This window comes from Varroa destructor, unplaced genomic scaffold (assembly GCF_002443255.2).
Source record: "Varroa destructor unplaced genomic scaffold, Vdes_3.0 BEIS01000002.1, whole genome shotgun sequence".
NCBI lineage: Eukaryota > Metazoa > Arthropoda > Arachnida > Mesostigmata > Varroidae > Varroa > Varroa destructor.
The window spans coordinates 42,925,814-42,941,041 of NW_019211455.1; the positions used below are offsets into that span (position 1 = coordinate 42,925,814).

The window sequence follows — 15,228 nt, forward strand, 5'->3', positions numbered from 1 at the left end:
AAGCAATTTTTTTCTGACCTTAGGCTAGAACAAATTATTATTATTATGCGTTATTTAATTAGAATTAAATAATAAAATTAGAATTTCTCGAAGAATTTTTTCGCTTAATCGCAGGAATCGCTTTTATTTATCTTTCGAGAATCGCCAGCTTTGTTTACCTATGACAGCATTTTGGTGGTCTGCTAAATGTTTTTGTTGGTGTTGTCAGGATCTCGCTCTCTCTGTGGCAGTTTGAACTCACCAAGAGACGAATCTATACCTTAATGCGCAGACCTGGTCAAATGGGTTCAGAATTTAGTAAAGTGCCAATTTTCTAGTTGTTTTTATTCTGCTGTATGCATCGGATATCAATTGTTTTTATAAAAGTGGCCTTGAAATTGCATCTGAACCACACTGTAATGACAATAAAATTTCCTACTGAATCTTTTAGACATGAATCTCTTACAGGTTTCATTCGTCTATTCAGAAATAAAAAAATCAACTTATATAGTACGGCAATACCAGATCTTTATAGCAGCGATATCATTACCCGAATTTCTTGCGCCATATGTGGCTTGAATACTTCTTGGCGAAAACTATGGGTTTTCACCATGTTATAGCGGCAGTGAAGTGTCATTATATATTTTATTTGCTACAAGTTCTACATTAGTTGCTACAATTAAGTTCCGTAACTTTTATTTTACATTAACTTATTTTTCATTAAACGAATAATTTGTTATAGGTTGTTATATTTTGACCTTCAATTGACTTCTCCTCGCAAGGTTCACTATTTGCAATTTGTTCGCTTTTAGGTGTTTTCTTTCAGAATTTTTTCGAGATCCGTTATATATAGATATATACATTTTTTTGTATTCTCTATGCTCTTCTTATTGCTGTTTCTACTCAATTACTTTGGAACTGCTGTTGTGTTATAAAGGATATACAAAAAGCAGGATTAGGCAAAAGTGTTCTAATAACTTCTTATCTTTATCTTCCATTCGTTAAGTTAGCAGAGCGCAAAGCGTAGTAAAAATAATTAACAGCGTGGTAAAAAAAATGAGGACCGTGTTTGTACATGCACAGTCTCTTCCACGCGCGACTACCAATTTTAGCTTCGCGACCTAGCCCACTTCGTCTGTCGTCAAATCACTTAGATTCTCTCTTTCGACGATTCGTTCTCTTCTCGTTTCCACCAATTGTAATCATGACGCATTAGTGGCAGCACAAATGTTAGTTATTCATCCAGCAACATGATTTTACATAATAGCAGCAATAAAACATCTGGGATTAATGCTGCGGGCCGTAACAATTCATACTGTTAATTCTTATTTTTATTGTACTATTGAATTCATAGATGTATTATTTGATCGGCCCGCTAAATCCTGAACAGGACCTTTTCAGCAGCGACGAGAGAGGTTGATGCGTGGAGTGTATCTTTCTCTCTCTCTCTCTCTCTATGCTCCATGAATTGGGGGCCACCGCTTGTCCCAAACACAAGTTTACATGGCCGATTAGCACCAGTGCAGAGCTACTATTGCACGCCAGCATAGTTTACTTCTGATAAATGACACAATCAGCAGCGAAGCTACAACCTGCCCTGCTTATAAACCTTATGTGCAACTTGTTTCTAGTGACGGTAAATCGATCATCAAGTCTATGGGTATGACATGATGCCACCTTAGCCTGACCAACAATAAATCGGACTTCCAATTCACTCCCAGATCAGAGCGTCTCGCGTCTTCTGAAGACGGGCTATCGGGACTGGTTTGGTTCGTGAGCGCAGGCAATAGTGATCCAGTGTTCGTATTTCAATAGCGTACTTTACACGACTGACTTGGTAATATGTTTGAATCCGACAGCGACGGGGGTAAGTAATCATTCAACAAAAAGCAATCGTGCACGCTATTCAATTCATAGTACCTTACTTTTAAAAAACGCTGAAAGCATTGTAACAAAAGGACTAATAGCGTATATAGACCCGAAAAACTTAATTCATGGTGATACTATTTACAATCTGTTCTTCTTAATGCGAATTGACGAAGTGTACTGCCAAATGTTTATATGCACATGTGTGTATATAGTGAGCGGGCGAGAGTTTTGAATTTAAACGATATAGTATACTACACATTATTATTATTAATATTATTATCACATTTCGTAGTACATTGACTATTGTAAAACCTAATTAAGACTTTGTCTTTGAATCAATATATTAAAACAGAGCTTTGCGATACATGTTTAAGGCCAATATAATAACAATTTTAATAAGTCATTTGGAATAAAGTTGAGGGTATCTTAGTATAACGGTACGTGTAAAGATTTTCTGTTATTGAAAACATGTAATAACTGCTTCAACTGCACTGCTGCTGTAGTCGTCAATAACTTGAATAGCTGATATCTGTCAATTGGATAATGCTAGCAAGTTTCTTTGGATCGTTGTTTAATTATCGAATCCGATGAACATCGAACTTGATTTAAACCACAAGATTCTCCATTTTTACCAGCTGTTGTTGTTGTTATTCCTTTCTGATTATGCGGTCTGTACTTGTAGATTTGAAAAGCGCGCGAAAATTTTCATGCCGGGAACGGGAACTATCGCCACTGTTTGGGTCTGATAGTGACACAACAGGTAAATGTCTAATGAGGAAGCAAAACTCTTTTTGTCTACAAAGTATACGCTACCGATATCACGTGACAAATAGGATAATGGATAGTATATCGCGGCTATAAGAGTCGTGTTAGTTTAGTATATGGTGAGGCTCACTCAGTTTCGTTTCACGCAGCTAGAATAGAACATCAAAGAAAGTTGGTGATTATTCATTACGAGGTCGCTATAAAATATCTTCTTCAATACATGCTAAAATTCTTCACGTTATATTCGCATATATAATGATACTTTTAGTTAGATATTAGTTGGAACCTGTATACAGACACAGATGCACACAGTCGCTCAAAGAACTGAAGACTTTTGATCTTGCTTAGATACGCTTCGGCGAAACAAAACTTTGAAATTTCATAAAAGCTCTCTCTTCTGCAGCACCGTCAACATTTTCTAAACACACAGATCCTCTACAAAACTAACACAAGTCTATACGTAGCCATAGTATTTACCAGTTATACATACCTATACATACGATTCCATCCAACCGTAAAACTCTCTTTTTGTATCTCAGACTCAAAAAGGGTAAAGCCGGGTCCTAAGCAGGACAAATTCGAAGCTCTGCTTAAGCTGACCCAGCATGGCAACAGCAAGAAAAATGACAACGATAACAACTCAACGACAAGCGCAACCACTAAGAGCCGTAAAAAATTGGCGATCAGCGGTGGGTCGCAGAGCGACATGGATGAGCGTGTTGAGGTCGCCAACGACGTGTCAGGGAGAAGGACGAATTTTGACTTGACAAGAAAACGAACCAACAGCAGCAATGGAAACAGAAAAAAGGGTGCAACCGAAGACGGAACTCATAGCGATGTCGAGAAGGATCTTGAGAACGACAGCCATTCGGAAATGGATGTTAATGAGGGTCGTCGAACGCCGTCAGGTCGCAAGACAGCTCCAGCTAGTTCGATGGCCACCAAGTCTTCAGGGAGAAGTAGGTCACCTTCACTCGTGTTTGAACCGACATGTACGTGTTTTGTTTTAGTTGCCGTCAGCCGTTCTGGGGTTTTAGGATGGATTTTCTGTGTTGCATTATATGGAACAATATTTTCATCCATGTTTTATTACCCAATTATAAATCATGATTTTGACGAGTAATTCTCAGGGGATATCAAGAAGTCTGTATGCAATTAAGAGAAAGTGGGTTTACATTTGCTAACTGCGAATGCATTAGTAAATATTAAGCCATTATTTTTTTAACGTCACAGCAACTTTATACTCAGCGTCCTAAGCCCTGGGCAATCGAATTAATGGTTTTCAGCCTTGAAAACAGAAACCCGTATGACTAAGTTACCAGCAGAGTCATATTCTTGACTTTGTCGTTTGCCTGAAGTGTGGGTTCGCTTGACAATGTTTATCACTGCATGGGACAATACAGTATTTTGTTTTTTGCTTCTATTCCTCTATACAGGTCTTATGTTTTCTTGTTGTTTGTTTACGTGAGTTGTAGCTCCCAAGTACATTAAACATTCTCTTCAAAATGTCGCTTTCCACTTATTCGTATTTCTTGTTTTGTCGCAGGTGGCACTACCGTTCAGACAGCAAATATTATAATATAAATTCAATTTCTATATCTATTTGTTTTCAATGACTTCATTGAAGCTTTCTGTATGAGCTACGTTATTTCGATACCAAACTGTGCTGTACATATTCAGGTGTGACGTTTCATGACATTTATGGTTGTACACATTTATATATGTGTTGTATATAGTTCGATCTAGTGTCAGGCTTTTGAAAAAATTGCTCTATGTGAAAGGTAATCGCTTTTGCTATGATCATTTGATCATTGATAGGATGCCTCGTATTATGTGCAAACGTCCTCCAAAAACGTCGACAATATACTTTAAATCATTGTTTATACCAAAAGGTTCTCCTGTCTTTACACCAATTTATTTTGTATTCTAAGCACCAGAACAAGAAAAACGAAGACAGGCTAAAAAGACGGCTTTAGCAGGTTTCTAGCTGGGGCTAGCTGGGGGCGTCTTCTTTCATCAATTCATATTGAAAATAGTAATTGTCAATCATAAGCACATATTTAAAGAATTTGGTAGTTTCTGACAGGACGAGAGGCTTATAGGCGGTCAGGACAAAGCGCGCATAAGGAAAGTACGCTCGATATAAACGATAACTAGATCATATTCCCTATTCGAACCATAGGAATTGACGTGTACTGTGTTGCGGTTACAAAATAGTACAGCCCTTCTTCGAGTGCAGTGTTGATGAAATGGTTCTCTATTTAATGACATCGGCTTTTCACAAATACACGAGGAGAAAAAGCATGTGCTTTTAAAACGAGGTGAAAAGTGAGGTAAAAAAATAAAGTGAAGTTGGTTATAAACGGTTTTTAAACAAGATTCCAGTGTTGGCCCTGTTCGAAGTTCGTCATTTCTTCTAAGGTAGTTGCTCGTGAACGAAACAGTTCAACAAAATTCTGTTGGATTACAAATCTAGGGACAGAATACAATGGGGAAATATGTAGGCAAATAATTACAAAAGTCGGTTTTCAGTAGAAAAAATAAGTAGATTCCTACGCAGAGTTAGTACTGCTACAATTGTAAATAACTTTTTCTTCGTAGCTGACTGAATTTTGTGTTGTAACTGCAGAGTTCCACCTTTGGAACTACACATACTATCTCACTATATACGTTTACACACGGTATATTGATAAGAGATTATTAATATAGCAAGTCTTCCATCGTCTGCGGTACTTTCTCAGGTGAAAAACGTGCCCGGAAGAGTTCACCGGGGCCCACAGGCTCCGAGAAAGAAGAACACGAACCTTCAACCAAACGTACGTTGGTTGACTTTGCTTCAGAATGCATAGATAACTAGATTCTGCTTAGGGGACATTTAATGTTGTCATAAGTCGAGGCAAATTTTAACAGAACAAACAACTGACTACTAAACGCTTTCTCGGTTCACTAGAGAGGGCTGACGCTGCATTAGTAGCCCCTAAGAATATTTGTTATAAGGCGACATCTGGGTATCTTAACGTAGCATAAACAGACAAGCAGGGTTCGTTTCGTGCTGCTAAAAGGAGCCAGTGCTCCGAGGTAATGTTCAGCTTATGCGGTAAAATCCGACATAAAATTCGAAGCGTTTAGCACTGAGACCGGCGTGGGTGAAAAATAGAGTAAATATGTATTCGAATCATTTCTTTCCTGCTAAATTTACAAAATCTTGGTTGACGACACACGTGACTTCACGTAGAACATGCCTATTTTGTTTCTTAGAAGGTATGATACAAATTCGGGTAGCTATATGGTGATTATATCCACATAAATCTCATGTTATATTAGTAAAGGATTCCGAGTAGTCTACTAATTTCAATGCCATTCAAACTCGTTATGTATAACAGGGCTGGCAGCCGGCGGACATAGCAAGAACGCACAGCTATCTGTGGATGCCGAAGAGGACCCGCTGACTGCCAAACGTGAGTCTATAGCATGAAAAATATCTATGTTAGTGTTTCCGAATGTGTACGGCGGATAACGCGGATTATTTGGCCTTGAATGCCAGGCATGGTTTGCTTGGTGACACATTATGTGTCATGTACAACTAGTTATTCTTATATTTTATTATTAAAGTTATTATATTATATTATATTAGTGAAGTTTGCTTTTGTACCATCTTTTCCAACGTCCAGGCAGCACAAGTCAATTTATTTGCTCGTTATTTCTGTAACACGTGTTACAGTTATTTGTAGTATACAGGCTTTATACGTTTACTCTTGTGCAATTTGTTCTGAAATAAGACGCAATTCAAATGCTCGCTTTAATTTGAATGTCGTTAGCGTGTTCTGTTTTCATTTCTGTGATACTTTAACATACGATAGCCTTATCTATTGTATCGTACAATGGTCTTAGCAGGCGCCGCTCGTCAGAAGACGGTAACTGAGGCAGACGGCACTACTAAGGCTGTACCCACACCCCGGAGGGGTCGAGGACGTCTTGCGAAAGATAAGTCTACTGTTAACACTTCCGGAAATGAAAAGAACAGCTCAAACGTTGTCAGCGATGGCGAAACCATAGCGAAGCGCAAGTCAACGAACGGAAAACCACACGATGAACAAGCTGACAACGAAGGTGCCCAACAAAACAGCGAACATGGCGGCCGAAGTCAAATCGAGACGGCCAAACCGGATCATAAGAAATCCACCCCAGCAACCAAGAAGCTTCGTTGGCGACCCCAGAAAGGCACGTCTGGCACGAGCAGTGAAAAGGATAAAGCGGTAGAAGCTACAAAGGATAACGGGAAGCTTGCCATTGATGAAGATGAAGATGGAGAACAGGCAAAGTCGAACGTAAGCAAAAAAGCGACAGAGGAGCAAGACCATAATGAAGAACAACTGAGTGACGAATCGAACAACTTTGAGGCAAATCGTAAGCTTACGGCTGCGCTTGTTAGTGAAGCGAAGTCAATCTCAGCACCGGGAAGAACATCTAAAAGCAAGGTTACCAGCATTCATAATGTAGACGAGAAGACAGCCAAACCGAAGCCGAACCAGGGGGAAAACTACGAGTTAGACGACGGCAAGGGATCCAACCAGACCAATAATAGCGATAGCGATTGTAAAGACGACGCTGACCTTTTGAGTTCTAGCGAAGCCATGAATATAGTCACGGTTAAGGCGGAAGTGCCAAAGTCATTTGGACAACTTCGAAGAAGTACTCGAACTCAAGCATTCGCAACAGTAGAAAATCGATCTGAGGAGAGCGATCGTGAAACACCCGAACCTTCAGATGATGAAGCGTTCGTAGCACGTAAGTAGGTTTAAGCTATTTTAGGATGTTTATATGGTTCTGCGGAAAACGAAACCAGTTTTTACAAATCATCAAATATTTGTTTGTGGAACAATCATTTTTGTATGGGGGCAGAGTAGTTAACTGTGTGTAAGTGCGCTTTCGGGGAATGAGTGAACAATCTAACTCTAATTGTTTCAAGCGTTTTCTGTCCTTGCCCCTATCCCATTAGGTATAAGTGCCAAACATTATAGGAAGAACAGAAAGTCGAAGAGACTCTCTGCAGCTAAAAAGACTGCGCAGCGCAAGGCGTCTATGAAACTGCGAAGGCAGAATAAAGCTGTCCGTGAGGATAGTTCCGATGAAAGTGGTAAGTACTAAACCCCTATTTAAATTTATAATTGGTTATTTTCCATTCGTTTCAACGCAAACGCCATAAGCTACAGGTCCTTAGCGTTTAATATTGATCCCGTAAGGCTGCAGCGTTTGACACTACCTCTATAGTATCTAAATTACGTTACTAACGTATATGCGTGGATGTTGTCTTGATATCTGAAAACTGCAAATTCACCTCCTACATATGAAGAGCTTTTTGAACATGTTTTTTTGTTTTATAGCTACTTCAACATCTTAACAAGCGCAAACAATTGAGGTCACTCGAAATCATTATCAGTCCATGTCCGATATTTTTGTACGGTAAAGGCATTAGCTTTGGGGTTGTATTCACAGTACGTTGGTATCATTCAATAGTGTCAGTAATTTATTTTTTTTTTGTTTTTCAGAAGTGTCGCTTGCTGGGCATCTTTTCAACCGTGGAGGCAGCTTACATACCACTGTCAAACAACTGGTCGTAGCAATCGCACGCAGTAAGCAATTTTTACATCTTTTAGTTAAATTATGAGCAATTAAAAAAGATTTAATGACGTTAGTCAGATTTACTTTTTTCGGATAATTCCTATACATTTATATTCTTAAAATACGTCTTTGATGTCATTCGTCAGTAAACAATAGATTTGATGAAGTTTGTAATTAATTTTGGTTTTTACTTTTCTTAATGGGGAAGCAATGCTTAATTATCACTTTCAATGAAAGACCATAGGAACGTCAACTAAGTGTAATAAAATACCGAAGCCCAATTTAAAGAGGAAATTGTTTAGAAGATTTCAAAGGCGAAATGCTGCATTTGTGCATTACGCGACGACACGATGGTGTTTTGACGGTTTCTACTAAATGTCCTTTTGCTATCCATAGGTTTTTGTTTTAAAGTAATCGTTTACCAAGGTTTTGGTAAGCAATTTTCAAAGATTGCTATATTTTCCGAGAACATACGTACTCAAGCTGCGTTTTGCTGAAGTCATGCGACCCACCCTCCACGTCCAATCCAACAAAGTATTTTGTCTAGATTCAAAATTTATTTGATAGACCGGCGTATATGAGCTGCCTCAATTTAGAGCAGACGATATATAAGTACAAGTGCTTAAATGGTGCAGTGTCAGGTAGAGGGCGAACTTAACCTAAACGTAAGTAAAAGACTGCTCTTCTGAATTGTGCTATCATGTGCTTTGCTTTGCAGACACGGCAATGCTAGGTGACCTCACTGCAGAAATTCATCAGTTGCGGGAAACTCTTCGAGAGGGGAGTGTCCCAGATATGAAACAGAGACATGACATAAATTGAAGATCAACGCTATGCAGCCGAACGACCCATAGAATCGCTTCAACCATGGTTACTTCTACCACAGAAAGGATTTCTGCATAACAAACACACAGATATTTGTGTGTATCACAGATCTCTACGATTTGATAGATAAAAATTGTCAGCGGATATGTAATGGATACTATTGATGAACCGTAATTGTTACATATGATGATTTACGCATTTTGGGTCGATGAAAGTGGTAGATGATCACTGAAAAACATCGACATATCTTATGTAGAGATCACATGTCGGCATTCTTTCGTGTCAGGTGTAGTTTCCAGGAGATGTTTTATGTAGAATTTGAGGCTCCTATGATGTATCCGATAAAACAAAAAAAAAATCAAGCAGAATATACATAAGCAGATGACAAAATTTCCATCAAAAATTTAGTAAAGCTGCATTCGGACGGTAATATGTTACCTCGAAACTCCAACAAACTATATATATATATATATACATTTCCGTTTTACATTCTTCTACTGAAAATAATTGTCCCTGTCAGTCATCAAATCTGTCACCACACTTGATCAAGTATCACGTACTACAGTAACGGTGTATTGTGAAAACTACTTTTTTTTAGTAAAACTTCATAAAAAATTGCTTCACAAAGGATCACAAAGCTCACGCAGTACTAAAGAAAAAAGGCACGAGAAAATAACAGACTACAGCGCGCACAGCAGTCGCGCCGAGCAAGTATCATCGAGCGAAGATCCAGAATATTATTTAGTTGAGTAACAATAATGTGCTGTCTCAAACGTTAGTAATATTTAACCATAAAACAGACCATGGAAGTAATGAAAGTAGTAGCGCACAGCCGAACCCGTAACCACAAATTACAGAAACAAAAATTGGATAATAACAACATTTAGATGAATAAAACAACATTGTCACTTCACTCTCGTAGAAACTAACTTGTAAATTTGCGCCTCATAAAACAATGAAAGGTATTGCATATTATCGGCAGTAGCAATTTATAACGGAGTTCAGATTGCAATCAATACTGTAGCGAGAAACACGAGATTAAATCGTCCGCTGTACCGCATTATTTTCCCCGCTTACGAACATTATACGATACATAACTACACGTGTTCTTATGGAGGTCGCCTCTTATAAATAATGAATTTTTTATAATTATTTAAGCGATAATAAGCGCTGATTCTATTGTGAAATAGAAATACTTTTCTTGTGTAAAATAAAAATAAAGAATACCGTACAAGATTCATTAAGTCATTTACTACCCAATTTCGTATTTGGCCTGTTGCATACCTCGGCTATGATCGAATAGAGGGTAGGTCAATGATAGCTAATCAGAAAATATAGAAACACGTGTTCCACAGTTATCGCAAATTCATATATGGATTTTCAAAATCAAGCGTTTAATTTCAGGTCTATTTTCATTGTGAGAGCTTAATTATGCTGGATCAATTTAAAACACAGCAATGACCCGAGCGGGCGGCCCTAGGTGCCGTGTCGACCAATAACCACTAAGCTAAGTGATAATAAATAAAATAATTTGAAAAGAAACATTTCCAACTATTCCTGGTCCATTATTTATGTTCAAACATTATACGATTAAAGCTATCTAATATAAAAGACACTCTCGCGTTTAGTAACTGCGGTAGCTTTTTTGCGATAAATAAAAGCAGTCCGAATTGCGACTTGTAAAATGAGGAGACATTTATTTTCAAATCTGAGGAAACCCACTTACAATCGAAGACAAATGAAGATATAATCTACAAGAATCTATGATTTAAATATTGAAGTTCATCAATCTAATATCAAATTAGCTGTTTACACAAAAATAGCGTTTAAACATAAAAGGTTAGCGAAGCAACAGTAATAATGTGCAGCGTCGCTGTTTCACTAAAATATCTTTCTTTCATATTCAAGGCTCTTAACCTCTTCATCAGTTAGTTTTAATTCCGCAATCTCTCTTACAATGAACTCCTCGGCTTCACGTTTTTCGACCTCGAACTCCTTCTGGAGAATCTTAAGTTTTTCGTGATAAGCCGTAAGTTTGTCCTGCTTAATCTGTAAAACAACAAACAACGGTAACGGTGTGTCTAATGTAACGAATAAATTACTAGAAAGTATTTTATCTAAAACTTTTAAACAAGGTAGCCTGGAAACATTAATTGTACATTTTATCTATTCAAAGAATTTTCAAACCTTTCTAGCACGTGCTGAAATATGTAGAAAATTATATAATAATAATAATACTAAGTACAAAATAACGAACTCCAAGCCCTAGGCATAGCTACTGTGTGGGACTTGCACCCTCGCTAAACGTCAGTCATATGCCCTTTCTTTTCAACGCTATTGAAACCATTTGCATATTATTGCGATTTCGCATAGAGACGCAACCAAGATCACGGATTTGTTGCCGGGTTCAGTTATTAAGATTGCTAGTGATCGTTTTTTTTTCTATATTGGTTCAGCAGCGTCCCAGACGGTCGCCTTCCTCTTACGTTCTTGTTTGAACCTTTTATTAGATTTTAGCTTTCGCATATTTGTGGCTTGCGGGTATATAGCCATGCGCTAGATCATGCCGACCACCAGCTGTCTCGAGAGTGTCGAAATCTTTGCGAGCAACCTTGAAAGCTGGCGTCATATTCACGATTACGTAAAAGACGATCCGTGTGGCGCTTTCAGCCTTTTTTAGTTTGTATAAAACTTTTTTCAAATTTTTATGCCCAACTAAGACCTTATATAAGAATCACAATAATAAAATTAAAGTACCCGCCAAGAAGTTCCGTCCAGAGGGGGACTCTCTCTCAATTGCGTCTGGCTGAGATGTCAGACAAAATACCGCCACGCGTGATAGGACGGTTCACTGTTCCACGGCCGTACGAACATATCAGAGGACAAAAAGCATGCTACTATCGTTTTTAATAGATAGCACTTTCCATTTCTATTCTGTAATCGTACCTTCTCGGCATGCTCGGTTGTCAGTCGTCGAAGCTCGCTTTTGCGAGTAACCTTAGGAGCTGTTCTTTCTAAAGGCGCATACGAGTGCTCAATTTCCAGTACTTGCTTTACAAACTCGTACCTGTGCAAGACGAAAACAAGGCGAAGTTCTATGATACTTGTAGGCCAAACTACTTACAAAATACTTTGTACTACTATTGAGGGTTAGGCAAGTCTATGAATTGTTCGAAAAAAAGTCTCCGAATAGCTAAAAAATAAAGTAAAATACAAAGAACATTTTTCATACTACTGAAATGCCGTTTTTGACATCTTCGAGGGATTTTTACTGTATTCTGTATGGTGTAGGCTACTTTATTGTATATTAGTAGCAAGAATTCAGTCGTCCTCGAAAACGAAGTCGAAGACATATAGACCCACTCACATAAAGCGATTCTTCTCAAGTTCGAAGTGAAATAATGAGTCACCTTATATATGATTACCTTATGAGGACCTATAAATTTCGTCACTTAAATAAGTGTCTGTCACTCGGATTATGTTCATCGGACTCTTACACAAGTTCCCGGGTTTTTTGGGCGGCGCCTATTCTTTAATCAAGTACTTCACAGAGATTTACGTACATGCATAAAAGTAATACATACATAAATGCCTATTTTAGAATTATTAGTAATGTTTTTTACTAACTGCTAATTACTTAATAAAGAATCTCATCAGTCATGTTGTTATAGCCTAACCAAGGTTTAAGTAACATGCTGCGCACTATCTACTCTTTTACGTAATATACTCTAAACTAAGCTCAAAGATTTTAGATAAATACAATAGCGAAAATGTTTACAATGGCTGAAAACTATGCCCTAATATCTGTGTCTCTTAGGTTGTTTAGATATTAAAGGTGTAAGGATCCCGTTGATTTGTATTTACCCACAGTTTTTATCGTTTGTCTTACCTCTCGAAGTCATATCGTCCCAGTTGCTTCAACTGCTTATTGCGACGGCTGATTGCCTCTAACAACTTGACTTTCCAGACCTTTGACTTTTTGAATGATGTCTTATAGACCTCCTTAAACGAGCGTATAAAGAAGGTGTCCCTTGCGACTGTAAGTAGAAATTACAAAAAGTTACTAGCGCATACAAAATATTGATTTTGGCTTTCTCAAGAAACGTATACATGTGGAAATCAGACATTATAATAATTTTATTTGCCAAATCCTTGTCACTATTATAATTATACTTTAAATTATTCAATTATCCATCGCCCTTACCAAGGAGACTAGGTAGACGTCAACGAAAACAAACATTTAATCGCGTCAGAAATCTTGCCCCGATTCTATCTGTTCCGTACATATAAGCGAGATATGTAAGAAGGCTGAAGCAACTTCACCAAATATGATTAATCTCGAACGGGTGATCTATAATACTGGATAACCTGCCCTGTATTTATTAGTCTATGCTTAACATGTTTACTTATCCGATATTGATCAGATCAGATCATATCATACTTTGGTCAGCATTACAACAAAATTACTCTATACAATGCAAACAAATAGACCAAGTAATATCTAAAGCTTAATTTATTTTTTGTTTTTAATTTGAGAGATATTTCCCTTTTTCATGATACCATAGCATAATTATCGCACCTCTGCAGGACAGATTCTGACAAATACAGTCGAATCCCAGTTCACCATCACTCACTGATAAAGTTTGTAAATTGAAAAGTATGCAGAACAAAATAATTATTAGCTGAAAAAATGTCAAAAAAAGTAAAAGTAACGATTCACTTTTATACTCAAACGATTCAGTATCGTATGGGTGTCGCCGGACTCGATTCAAGAACTCGTCTTTTATAGACTTTCTTTGGTCACTGTAGGATGCGAATTCAACGCTGAAAATCTTCTTCATCTCTTCGGGGGCTCTGAAACCAATAAACGTTTTCAATAGATGTTAACATTTAGCAGTTTAAGCTAGATACTCGATGAATAATCAAATAAGAAACAGATTTCACAAAGAAATAAAAAGAAGACTGTCATTATGCTGTGTTTTCAATTTATAACCCATTCACTTTTCTTTTGGGTCACCTTAACATAAACTAATATTATTAATAACAGTGGTAATAATAACGTACATATAGCTCTAGGCAAATTTTTGGCTTGTAGGAAGCATACGTATCTGTATCTTTGTCTATCAGTAACTGCTGGCTGTGAGTTGCCGCTACACTAACTAATAGTACTCACTCGTCTATTTCAGGTAACCGCGAGAACGGAAGTTTGGGCCGCTTCAAGACGTCCTTAGTGAACCCGATATCCATGGTCCGATCTCCAGAAAGATCTATGTAGTCCTTCTTTGGGGGGTAATCCCAGTCAAATGGCAGATAGGTGACTTTAGGGTAACGAAATGTACGAGTATACCGAACTGGAACCTCGAACAAGGCATTAGCCCTTCTGGTTCCTAGTTTTGCCTTTTCCATGAGTATGGCTCGATAGAACGTTTGCCGCAACATCTTGAAAATAACAGTGACCTTAAGCCACAATCAAAGAGCACGTAGCAGGTGAAAAACTGACTGTTCTCAGTGTGGCGCTGCACTGGTCCACGCCGCAGTCCCGACTTTTTCCTCAAATTAGAATACAACGGATTAAAAGTGCAAAGTTTATGTTAGTTCTTCACTGTCGGCAGAAAAACACTAAAAATTTATCGCGTTCTTTCCTTATTTGTTAAAGAATAAGGTAATAATAATCAATAAGGTAGGGAACATCAGTGAATCACTGGATCAAAGAATATTTGGTGAATATATTTATGTATTATGTTTTTAATTAAAATATCATTCTTAGTAGGAACGTGCCCGGACTACGGAACCGTGTGTACACGAATATGAAAGCTGGTATACGCAAAGCATTTTTCAATTACATACAAGAAAATCAAGTGGTAAAAACAACAGTCGTTTACTAAGTAAAACCTACCAAGGTGTTCAATAAAGGAAATTCATTTGCGCCATATTAAATACAACATTTCAAAGTGCATTTTATGTCACAAACATCTACATTCGCTACACTTCAATGAAATCTCCAAAAAAATCTCTTCTTACAATTTTTTACGGTAAAATCGAATGGTGAATCTATCAAATTAGAATAAGACTGGTTATCCAGAGATATTTAAGTGGATTGTTACCACTACTATTTAACATTCGAAACCGGTCCGAAACGACCGCGCACAGTGTTGCCTTTATTATAGA

The 15,228-nt window shown here is 37.7% G+C and overlaps 2 protein-coding genes across 7 annotated transcripts; one reads left to right on the forward strand and one right to left on the reverse strand.

Moving 5' to 3' along the window:
* Positions 1–1,412: 1,412 nt before the first annotated feature.
* LOC111244860 (uncharacterized) lies at positions 1,413–10,614 on the forward strand. Of its 3 annotated transcripts, none has more exons than XM_022792348.2 (9): positions 1,413–1,846; positions 2,531–2,608; positions 3,153–3,605; positions 5,355–5,429; positions 5,997–6,071; positions 6,505–7,401; positions 7,613–7,750; positions 8,163–8,246; positions 8,954–10,614. In XM_022792348.2, the coding sequence occupies exons 1-9, from the start codon at positions 1,822–1,824 to the stop codon at positions 9,055–9,057; spliced, it is 1,929 nt and encodes a 642-aa protein (XP_022648083.1). In that variant the 5' UTR covers positions 1,413–1,821; the 3' UTR covers positions 9,058–10,614. The 3 variants fall into 3 exon arrangements, with proteins under 3 accessions (XP_022648083.1, XP_022648084.1, XP_022648085.1); XM_022792349.2 differs by having other exon boundaries at positions 1,414–1,846; positions 6,508–7,401; XM_022792350.2 differs by having other exon boundaries at positions 1,414–1,846; positions 3,153–3,572.
* Positions 10,615–10,730: 116 nt separating this feature from the next.
* On the reverse strand, positions 10,731–15,228 carry bonsai (28S ribosomal protein S15, mitochondrial). 4 transcript variants are annotated; one of them, XM_022792354.2, is made up of 6 exons: positions 15,082–15,228; positions 14,234–14,610; positions 13,781–13,914; positions 12,950–13,097; positions 12,007–12,127; positions 10,731–11,109 (listed from the first exon to the last, which is right to left on the reverse strand). In XM_022792354.2, the coding sequence occupies exons 2-6, from the start codon at positions 14,497–14,499 to the stop codon at positions 10,942–10,944; spliced, it is 837 nt and encodes a 278-aa protein (XP_022648089.1). In that variant the 5' UTR covers positions 14,500–14,610; positions 15,082–15,228; the 3' UTR covers positions 10,731–10,941. The 4 variants fall into 4 exon arrangements, with proteins under 4 accessions (XP_022648089.1, XP_022648090.1, XP_022648086.1 ...); XM_022792355.2 differs by having other exon boundaries at positions 14,234–14,603; positions 15,082–15,227; XM_022792351.2 differs by having other exon boundaries at positions 14,234–14,603; positions 14,957–15,220.